The 11,745-nt window shown below is 35.8% G+C and overlaps 1 protein-coding gene across 2 annotated transcripts in view; it reads left to right on the top strand.

The window, feature by feature from the left end:
- QSER1 (glutamine and serine rich 1) overlaps window positions 1-11,745 on the top strand; it is a 79,534-nt gene that overhangs the window by 52,201 nt on the left and 15,588 nt on the right. Inside the window, exons 3-6 of one of the 2 annotated variants that reach the window (XR_013337251.1) lie at window positions 6,327-6,655; window positions 7,611-7,727; window positions 7,875-8,059; window positions 8,560-8,604. Coding sequence is in view for 1 of the 2 variants with exons in the window: in XM_077772806.1 (XP_077628932.1) it covers window positions 6,327-6,655; window positions 7,611-7,727; window positions 8,560-8,693; window positions 8,957-9,174 (798 nt within the window). In the remaining variant the exon portion in view is untranslated. Of the gene's footprint in view, window positions 1-6,326; window positions 6,656-7,610; window positions 7,728-7,874; window positions 8,060-8,559; window positions 8,694-8,956; window positions 9,175-11,745 lie in introns of those variants that run through there. The other variant, XM_077772806.1, reaches the window with a different exon arrangement.

The raw sequence follows: 11,745 nt of genomic DNA, 5'->3' as shown, positions 1-11,745 counted from the left end.
TTTTTTTTTTTTTTTGTGTTTTTTTTTTTTTTTTTTTTTTTGTCTTAACGTTATTCACTTTTATAGTCAGGAATATGCTGGTCTTAAACATTGAATTGGAAAAGTTGTTATATTTGTCTAAGCTTTGAAAACATTTACCTACCACAGATAATAGGAGTTTGATAGAACTTTGTAAGAATATACCTGGGACTTTCCAGTTTTTTCCTGAGGTAGTTTAATCTGTTAGGATCAATTTTCTTAAAGGTATGATATTTGATAAAATCAAATCAAAAATCAAAAATGATTTGATAAAATAATTTTATTTAGATTTTTTAATCTGTTGTTATAAAGTTGCACATAGCATTTAGTGTCCTCTGTTTCTGTAGTTATGTTCTCTTTCTTGCTCCAAATATGTTTGATTCTTTTTCCTTATTCTGTAAAACGTTTACCTATTTAATGGTTCTTTTCAAAGAACCAGTGTACTTTTTTATTCCTGTTTTTGTTTTTTTACTCACTTTTTCTTAATTTCTTTACTTAGTTCTATTTCCCTATCATCCCTGGGTTCAATTTAATATTCTTTCTCTGGGTTCTTGAGTTTAATACTTAGTTTATTTTTGTATGTATATCCTTGCTTTTTAATGAATGGCATTAAAGTGTAAAATTTCTTCATTGCAACACACTCCAGCTCTGTCTATGCCTCTAGATGCCCTCAATCCTTTCTAAATGGTTTGTCATTTGTTTTAATTTCTTTTTTAACCTAAGAGTTAAGAATAGTTTGTTTTTGCCTTTTTCCTAGTAGGCTTCTATTTTTGTTATTCATGGTGGTATTCATTTATTACTAATTTATGGTCCTACTGTATTTTGGTCAAGGGAATGCTTCAATAATGTTTCTTTTGGATATTTATGAAAATTTTGCTAGTGGCTTGGTAAATGGTCATTTTTTTAATAAAATAATCCATGACTACTATATGCTATAGATTATATTTGGTAATATAATCCAAATTATATCCAAATCCTTTATATCTCTTTATTTTTTGTTTAATGTAATAAATGACATTAGGTTATATAAGAAAATATATGTATGTTGAACATAAATAACAGGTCTAGATTTTGCCTTGAACTATCCTGGCAGATATAAAAGGGGTGATGGACAGATGAAAGAAGTATACCAAAATGTTTGTAGTTGATATAACTGGGTTATGGTATTTGAGGATTTGTTTTCTACTTTTATGTATGTTTGAAATTTTGAATAATAAACAGTTTTTTAAATCCTCCCTATCCTTATTTGTTTTTAGATTGCTTGATCTGTTGATTCCTGAAAAAGGTGTGTTAAAGTTTCCAACTATGTTTGATTATTTCTCTAATACTGTTTACTTGATATGTTTCAAACCCATGTGATTGGGTACATAAAATTGTACTAAGTTAGATATCCTTTTCATAAAATCTTTTTTCGATTTAATTTCCCGTTTCTGTTTTTAATATTTCCATACTAATTTTATTATTATTGTTTTGGTATATTTTTCCTTACCTGTTTTCTTTCAGAACATTTTTTCTTATGAAATATAACTCACATATGGAAATTAAAATGAGACATGTAAGATAAACACACATAAAATTTCTATAAATTTGAAAATGTAGACATTACTTAAGCCATATTCTCTGACCATAAGGCAGTAATTTATAAATAGTAGTAGAAAGGAAGAAGGAAAGGGACAAAGAAATAAAAAAGTTTTTATTTTTAAAACTTCAAAATAACTTCTCCTAAATAACTCCTGGCTTTAAAAAGAAACCCAAAGTAAAATGACAAACTGCTTAGAAAGGACAGTGGAGCATTACATTTCAAAACCAATGAGATGTGCCCAAAGTGTGGAGCAAAGAATAAAATTTAAGGTGTTTAATGCTACTCATAAAATTTGAATATTATATTAATTTTTTAATGTTTATTATTTTGAAAGAGACAGAGCACAAGTGGGGCAGAGAGAGAGGGAGACACAATCTGAAGCAGGCCCCAGGCTCTAAGCTGTCAGCACAGAGCTTGATGCAGGATTTGAACTCACAAACTGTGAGATCATGACCTGAGCTGAAGTCGGACTCTCAACCAACTGAGCCACCCAGGTGCCCCAGTATTGAATATTATATATTAAACTCAACTCATTACCTCTAGAACTAACCACTGATTTGGGAGTGATAATCACTTTCTTGTTTTTCTTTTATAGTTTTACCACCTGTGTATGCATCCCTAAATACCATACCTTTTTGTTGAAGTAGAGTTGACATATAATGTTGTATTAGTTTCCAATGCACAGCTTATTGATTCAACAGTTCCATACATTTCTCAATCTGTCACCATACACCATTATTACAGTATTATTGACTCTATTCCTTCTGCTGTTTTTTTCATCTCCATTACTTATTTTATAACTGGAAGTATGTACCTCTTAATCCCTTTTATCTATATTATAGTATACTGCACCTGAACGCCTTTCTTAGCTTTGGATTATTTGTTGTTTTTTTTTTAACTTTTTTTTAAATGTTTATTTACTTTTGAGACAGAGAGACAGTAAAAATGCGAGTGAAGGAGGAGTAGAGAGGAGACACAGAATCCCAAGCAGGCACCAGGCTCTGAGCTATCAGCACAGAGCCCCACTCAGGGCTCAAACTCACAAACTGTGAGATCATGACCTGAGCTGAAGTCTGATGCTTACTGACTGAGCCACCCAGGCATCCCAACTTTGGCTTGTTTTAAAGCTTCATAAAAAGGGCATCATAGAGTATTGATAGATGTTTCCCTCTACTGATTTGAAAGTTATACATTCTTTTTTATTTTTATTAAGAAAAAAATTTTTTTAATGTTTATTTTTTTAAGAGAGAGAAGGAGAGGGAGTGTGAGTGGGGGTACAGGCAGAGAGAGAGACACAGAATCTGAAGCAGTCTCCAGGCTCAGAGCTGTCAGCACAGAGCCTAACTCAGGGCTTGAACTTATGAACCACTAGGTCATGACCTGAGCCAAAGTCAGCCATTTAATGGACTGAGCCACCCAGGTGCCCCAGTTATACATTCTTTTAAAAGAAATACTTGGTTTGGTTTTTATTATGGACAATTTTCTCTTTTTTTTTTTTAAGTTTATTTTTTTATGTTTATGGGGGGGGCACAGGATGTGGGGGAGTGGCAGAGAGAGAGAGAGAGAGAGGATTCTAAGCAGACTCCGCACTGTCATTGCAGAGCCAGATGCAGGGCTTAATCTCATGAACTGTGAGATCATGACCTGAACTGAAATCAAGAGTCGGACACTTGACTGAGCCACCCATACGCCCCTAAAATTTATTTATTTTGAGAGGAAAAAGAGTGCATGTGCATGTATGAGTAGGAGAGGGGCAGGGAGAAAGAGAGAGGGAGAGGATTCCAAGCAGGCTCCATACTGTCAATGCGGATCCTGAAGTGGGGCTCAATCCCATCAATCTTGAGATCATGACCTGAGTCAAAGTCAAGAGTCAGATGCTCAACCCACTGAGCCCATCAGGCACCCTTGGACATTTTCAAATATAAACAAAGATTGGTATAATTAAACCAATTTATGTATCACTCAGCTGTTGTTTTTTAAGTTTTTTCAGTGTTTTTTTTTTTGAGAGAGAGAGAGAACATGTGCATAGCAAGGGAGGGGCAGAGAGAGGCCGGTACAGAGGATCCGAAGTAGGCTCTGTGCTGACAGCAGTGAGTCCAGGGAGGAGCTTGAACTCAAACAGTGAGATCGTGACCTGAGCCCAAGTTGTATGCTCAACTGACTGAGCCACCCACACGCCCCGATCACTCAGTTTTAATAGCCATTGATGTGTGGTCAGTCTTGTCTCATTCCTCTTTTTAACTACTTCCCAACCCCTGATTATTTTGATGAAATATTTCTTCTCAGAATCTGTTAATATCTTCCCTCCTGGAGAATAATAGACTTTTGAACACTAGAACTCTTTCAACAATGTGTATAGTTTTCAGAAGGGAAGCTTTGCACTTTTTTTTTTTTTTTTTAATGTTTATTTTTGAGAGAGAGACAGACAGAATGTGATCAGAGAGGAGCAGAGAGCGAGGGAGATACAGGATCCAAAGCAGGCTCTAGGCTCTGAGCTGTCAGCACAGAGCTCAATGCGGGCCTTAAGCCTCCCAAACTGTGAGATCATGATTTCAGCTGAAGTCAGACACTTAACTGACTGAGCCACCCAGGCGCTCGAGCTTTGGACTTTTCTAAAATTTTTTCCAAAATATTTTCTTTTTGATGATATTATCAATGGAATTATATTTCTGAATTCTTTTTTTTTCTTAAGTTTATTTTGAGTGTGTTCATCTGAATGGTGGAGAGGCAGAGAGAGAGAGGGAGAGGGAGGGAGGGAGGGAGAGAGAGAGAAGGAGAGAAAGAGAAAGAAAAAGAATCCCAGGCAGCCTCCATGCTGTCAGCTCAGAGCCCCACATGGAGCTCAATTTCACAAACTCTGAGATCTAGTCAAAATCAAGAATGGTACATTTAGCCAACTGAGCCACCCTGGCACCCCCCCACCCCCCACCCCGCCTGAATTCATTTTTGGATAGTTCATTCCAAGTATATAGAAATTCATTTAGGGGTGCTTGGCTGGCTCAGTTGGTAGAGTATGTGACTCCTGATCTTGGGGTTGTGACTTCAAGCCCCACATTGGGCATAGAGCTTCCTTTAAAAAAAATACAATTGATTTTTACATCTTGATCTTATACTCTGAAAACTTGCTGAACGTACTTATTAACTCAGGTTTTTTGAGATTCCTTTGGATTTTCTATATACAAGATCATGTCATCTGCAAAGAGAGATTGTTTTATTTCTTCAGACATCTTTCTTAGGGGAAAGCATCTATCTAGTTTTTTACCATTAAATATGATGCCAGCTTTTATTTTTTTGTGGATGCCCTTTATCAGGTTGAAGTTCCCTCCTATGATTAACTTGTTGAGTATTTTTATCACAAAAAAGTGTTTAAATTCATGATGCTGAATTTTGCCAAATGCTTTTTCTGCATCTAATGAGATGATCCTTTGGTTTTTCCTTTGTTATATTAATATAATGATTGACTGATCTTGAGATGTTAAAACCCACTTGGACATGATGTATAATTCCTTTTATATATGTTGGTTGTTTTCCTCATATTATGTTTAAGATTTTTGTGTTTATATTCATGAGGGATACTGATCCTGTTGGGGTTTTTTGTGTGACGCTTTGTTTGATTTAGGTATTGGAATAATATGGCTCTATAAAATAAAGTGGGAAGTGTTTCCTCCTATTTTTTTGGCTTACGATGGATTGATATTAATTCTTACTTAACTTAAAGTTGGTAGAATCTGTTTGTGATCCCATTTGGGCCTGTGCTTATCTTTGTGGGATGCCTTTTAACATTTTTTATTCTCCTTATTCTTGTTGGTTTGTTTAGATGTTCTATTTCTTCTTGAGTCCTTTTCAGTAGTTTTCATTTTTCTAGGAATTTCTTCTTGTTTGTTGGCATACAATTTTTCATATTATTTTATAATCTTTATAGTTCTTAGAGCTTTTTCAAAGTATTTTGGGATGTTGTTTTCCTTTTCCACATCCAATTGGCTTTTCTTCTTTTAGGAATTCTTCACAGCTTTGGTTAGCTGACCCTTCTTATCTTGCATCCCTTTTGTGTCTCTGTTCTAAAATTTTTTTTTAATGTTTTATTTATTTCTGAGAGAGAGACAGCATGAGCAGGGAAGGGTCAGAGAGAGAGGGAGATACAGAATCTGAAGCAGGCTTCAGGCTCTGAGCTAGCCGTCAGCACAGGGCCCGATGCGGGGCTCAAACCCACGAACCGTGAGATCATGACCTGAGCCCAAGTTGGACGCTTAACCGACTAAGCTGCCCAGGCACCCCTAAATGTTTTTTAATGTTTATTTATTTTTGAGAGAGAGAGAGAGAGAGACAGAGAACGAGCTGTCAGGCTCCAGGCTCTGAGCTGTCAGCACAGAGCCCAATGCGGGGTTCAAACTCGCAAACCGCAAGATTATGACCTGAACCAAAGTTGGACCCTTAACCCACTGAGCCACCCAGGCTCCCCTCTGTTCTTAAAAGAGCATTGTGCTACTTAATGGACTTAGGGGTAAGTGTGGGTTGATGGATGCTCTTAGTCTGATTGTCATCCAGATGTAACTCTTATCACTTTGTTTCTTGAAAATTTACAGCCATATTTTAATTTCTTACTGTATTGTTCATTGTTTCAGTTTGATGGTAAAAATAATCAAGTCTTTCTTTTTAAACTGTTCAGATCTTACTCAAAACAAGTAAGTATTTATTTGTATTACTGATTTGCATTTGCTTGATCTAGTTTCAGAAGCCCTACGGGTGGCAACTACTAGCCCAACTGCCAATACTACTGGTACTGCTACTACTTCCTCTACCACTGTGGGTGCAGTTAAGCAAGAACCTCCCTGCTCTACTTCATCTGCAATAAATATCCTGGAAAATATAAACTCTACAGAACCCCCAAAGCCCTGCGAACTTGATGGTCTCCCTTCAGACCAGTTTGCAAAAGGACAGGACACTGTTGCCATAGAAGGCTTTACAGATGAGGAGAACACAGAAAGCGGAGGAGAAGGCCAATACAGAGAGCGTGATGAGTTTGTGGTAAAAATAGAAGACATAGAGACTTTTAAGGTGATTTAAATGTTCACAGGTGTAAAGGTCATAGTTTAGTGGGTGTGTCCTATACTAAGCCTTCATAATGACCAATAGTATGCGTCTAGCTTGAATTGCAAAAAGTTATATTTTTATAGTTATTCTGTTTTAATCTAGATAATAAAATCAAAGTGGCAAATGTCAGATATTTTAAAAAAGAAAAATTTTAAATAATTTTTACTTTTTTTGAGTTTTCCATATGTATGACTAGTCAGTATGCTGCATTTAGGTACTAGTAATTAGAGCAGTTTTGAAATGTTAATGTTTTTCAAAGCTCCCAACTCAATTGTATTGTTAAGGGTTGGAGAAAAAGGTTTTTTTTTTTTTTAATTTAAAAGTTTAAAGAAAATAACAGGAATATAATGTAAACACAGAATTTATTTATTTTCACAATTTCAAGTTGTAGAACCATAGATAGAATGGTAAATTTCATGCCTGACAATTTTAGCTGTGCTTAAGATAATGTATTTTTTCGGTTTTTGTTTTCTTGCTTTTGATTTTAGTTTTGAATTGTGGTGGAGAGGAATGGCATTAAAAATGAGACATATAATAGTAACATTCAAATTGTCTATATGCCTTCCATTTACAGTTAACTACTGTTAATAGTTTAGCGTATTTGTTTCTGGTCTTTTTGAATATATACATACTCTTATAAAATTGTACAAATAATGTATCAAAATGTCATTAGGGGAAAACTTTCCAGTAGTTATACAAAACAGTAAGGGACTAGTGTGCATATTGGTGTCCTCCCTATTTCTGGAAGAATTTTAGCAGAGATTGAGTAGCCAGGTTATAAAAATTATTGCAAAAGTTCAACTAGGTTAAAAAAATATATAGCTACATAGGTCATTCATTTTCCTTTCAGTTCTAAGATTCTATAAATCTAGAATATATTGCCAGGTTTTTTTAATGTAATTGATTCCACATATTACAGGAGTCTTTAAAAACAGGAAAAGAACCCCCAGCTATTTGGAAAGTACAAAAAGCTTTATTACAGAAGTTTGTTCCTGAAATTCGAGATGGACAAAGAGAATTTGCTGCTACAAATAGTGTAAGTAAAATGCACAGAGCCTAATACAGAGCTCCAACTCGAGAATTATGAGATAATGACCTGAGCCAAAGTCAGATGTTTAACCAACTGAGCCATCGAGGCACCCCTAAATTTTTTTTAATGTTTGTTTATTTTTGAGAGAGACAGAGACAGAATATAAGTGGAGGAGAGACCGAAAGAAGGAGGCACAGAATCTGAAGCAGGCTCCAGGCCACAAGCCGTCAGCACAGAGCGTGACACGGGGCTCAGACCTTGAGATCATGACCAGAGCTGAAGTTGAACACTTAACCAGCTGAGCCACCCAGGCGCCCCTAGATGCCCCTACATTAAATGTATTTTATATTGAGTATTTCTGATATAAAATTTAATAATCAGATACTCTAATAGTCTGCTTTTAAAATAAAATCAGTATGTAAATACCAGTTTTTAAAAATTAAATCACTTTATACTAATACATATATAACTTTTTTAAAAAAATGAATTAGTTATTATCTGTAAAAAGTTCATATGGAATTGGGGTCTACTGTATTGATTATTCTGCCAATCGAACATCCTTATTAACCAGAAGACTTACAGAAGTGTTTCTTTTGTACTTAATGTAGTTATTTAACAGCATTGAGTAAGTAAACATCTGATGATTAGCCAGTGAGGTTGCTTCTATGTGAGGGCTTGCAGTCATGAGTGAGACAGATCATTTTTATTGAGGGTGAAAAGTAGCTTGGCCAGAACTGCATTTTGAAAAACTTAAAGAATGCTAAAGTAATAGTCAAGCCAACAAATATTTTATGTATAGAATGTATAAGTATGTAATTCAAAGTGTTTCTTTCCTTAGTACCTTGGATATTTTGGAGATGCAAAGAGTAAATACAAAAAGATATATGTGAAGTTCATTGAAAACACAAACAAAAAGGAGTATGTCAGAGTGTGTTCCAAAAAGCCAAGAAGTAAGCCTTCACAAACTATCAGGTATTTATTTTCATATGTAATATATATATGAAAGGCTTATTTTTTACAATGTCTTTTTTGTTGTAAGTTAATTTTATTTTAGTAATCTCTGCACCCAGCGTGGTACTTGAACCCAGAACCCCAAGATCAAGAGTCACATGCTCTTTTGACCAAACCAGCCAGACACTCCAGCAATGTTTCTTTTTTTTTAATTTTAATTTTTAATTTGTTTTTAATTTTTGAGAGATTACAGGTGTTAATGAAGTTTGTTTGTAACATTGCAGAACTGTTCAGGCTAAGCTAAGTAGTAGCAGTAAAACTTTTGATCCTCCAACACCAAAAACTACAACTACAAAAGCCCCTTCTGTGAAACCCAAAGTTAAACAGCTGAAAGTAAAGGCTGAGCCACCACCAAAGAAGCGGAAGAAATGGAAAGAAGAGTTTTCCTCATCCCAATCTGACTCCTCTCCTGAGATCCATTCTAGTAGTACTGATGATGAGGGTAAGTTCTCTATGAAGTGAATACCTTGATAACTTTAGATTACCTATATGAACAGAGAGAAGCAGTGAAGTTCACAATTCCAAATTATTTTATTTCTGTGGGGATTTATCTACCCAATGAAGTTCTGCCTAGGCTTTTATAAGAATACATTTTAAAAAATAAATACATAGATACATACAAAAGTTCACTTTCCTTGAACACTAATTGAAAGTACGCTTTGCCCACACATGCAGCCCCTTGTAAAGTAGAAAAAATGGTGAACTGAAAGAAGACTGCTGTGAATTCTCACCATAGTAATGCTAGTTATCTCACCTCTTTGGGTAGGATGGGGATTAGATCAGATCATTTATACTGAGTCTATAGTTCTAAACTTCAGAGTCTATGTTTATGCTAGAAGAAAAGAGTAAAATGAGCCTAGGAAGCAGCAACTCTGAAACTATAGTTAATAGGGTATAATAATGTTTACTTCTATGTATATAGAATATATTTGTTGTTATATAATATAATGCAAACTGCTGGATATCTGCCACTAACCAATCAGTACCCTTTACTAAGCTAGGTGACCTCTCTGTGCCTTAATTTTCTCTTTTATAAAATGAAAATGATAAAATAGATCAGACTTTTTGACCTTCAAACCCTTTTATACTCTTAAAACTGTTAAAAGAGACAAAAGAGCATTTTCATTGGCTGGATATAGATACAGGTATATTAATTTATTCACAGCTAAACTTGAGATAGTTGTAAAGCACAAGAATATACTAGCACACATTCCATTAGCCATCAAACATGTTGTGTAATATAAGCAAGAAATACAAGCAGTTCATTCTAGAGCAAAAGTCGGCAAACTGTGACCAGTGGGTCAAATCTGACCAGCAGTCAATTCTTATAAATAAAGTTTTAACTGGAACACAGATTCGTTTACATATTTTCATATAGTTGTTTTTTCTACTACTGCAGCAGATTTGAGTCATTGCTACAGGAGAGTATGTGACCATTAAAGCCTCAGATATTTACCACCTGGCCCTTTACAGAAAAAGCGTGGTGACCCTTCTAGAGCATAAAGTTGGACATAGGCAGAAAACGTTGAAGGATGATAGAAGACCCAATGTGCCAAGCAAAAGCTGAAAGCCTGGGGTCCTGTAAGCAAGGGAGAGTCCCTGGAGGGATTTCAGTAGGAGCAACATGGTATCATTGGAATTTGTATTACAGGACCTCAGAGTTCAGGCATAAACTGAAAGTCAGAACCTAAGTTGTAGCAGTAGAGATGGAAGAGGGGGACACATAAGAAATTCAGGCTGAATGTAAATGATGAATTGTGTGTTGGGAGTGCTGTTGAGGTTGATGACCAGCTTGGATTCTGACATTACAAGCTCACTGCTTGGGAGCTCATCTTAAAGCTTATTTGATCAGAAAGAGAATCGCATGGGCATCTTGATTTTGGCTCAGGTCATGATCCCAGGGTCGTGGGATCGAGCCCAATGTCAGGCTCTGAGCTGGTGTGGAGCCTGCTTGAGATTCTCTCTCCCTCTGCCTCTCTCCCCAGCTCAGGCTTGCTCACTCTCTCTCTAAATAAAATAAAAAATAAATAAGAATTAAAAAAATAAAAGATACTTATGAAGTATGCATGTCAAAATTTATAAAGAAATTCTGTGCTTAGGGCCTCCTGGGTGGCTCACTCTTGATTTTGGCTCAGGTCATGAACTCATGGTTTGTGGGTTTGAGCCCTGTGTCAGGCTCTGCACTAACAGCACAGAGTTTGCGTGAGATTCTGTCTCCCACTCTGCCCCTCCCCCACCCCAAATAAAATGAAAAAAATCTTTTACTTTTTTTAAAGATAAAAAAAAAAGAAATTCAGTGCTTTGAGTACAAATGGAAGGCAATACTTGTAATTTTTGTAGTTTTCGTTCCTGTCTACGGTTTAGAATGGAATGGTTTGGGTTCTGAATTTGCACACAATTACACCACTTCCTTAAATGACATTCAAGATGAAATTTTTCTTTATTGGTAACTTGAGTTGCCACTAGGTGTCACTAATAGGTAAGCATTTTTATTGTTTCTTAAAAGGCAGATATTGATAATAAACAGATTTATAGCCTGGTGGTTTTCAAAACAATTTGTTTTAAGACATTTTTCTAATCTTCAGGTTTATTGAGGATTCCAAAAACACTTGTATTTTTGTGTGCTATATCTATTGATATTTACCAAATATCTATTAAAATAAATTTTTAAAAATTTTTTAATGTTTATTTATTTTTGAGAGAGAGCATGAGCAGGGGAGGGGCAGAGAGAGAGAGAGACACATACAGAATCTGAAGCAGGCTCCAGACTCTGAGCTGTCAGCACAGAGCCCAAGGTGGGGTCTTGATCTCATCGCTGTTGAGTTCAAGCCCCACATTGGGCTCGGCTTGGACATGAAGCCTACTTTAAAAAATAAAATAAAATACAGGGTACCTGCATGGCTCAGTTGGTTAGGTGTCTGACTTTGGCTCACTTCATGATCTCCTGGTTCTTGAGTTCAAGCCCCATGTTGAGCTCTGTGCTGACAGCTCAGAGCCTGGAGCCTGCTTCAGG

This window comes from Crocuta crocuta, unplaced genomic scaffold, assembly GCF_008692635.1.
Source record: "Crocuta crocuta isolate KB4526 unplaced genomic scaffold, BGI_CrCroc_1.0 scaffold382, whole genome shotgun sequence".
Lineage (NCBI taxonomy): Eukaryota > Metazoa > Chordata > Mammalia > Carnivora > Hyaenidae > Crocuta > Crocuta crocuta.
The sequence above is the reverse complement of the archived record's forward strand: the minus strand, read 5'-3'. Positions and strand labels throughout refer to the sequence as shown.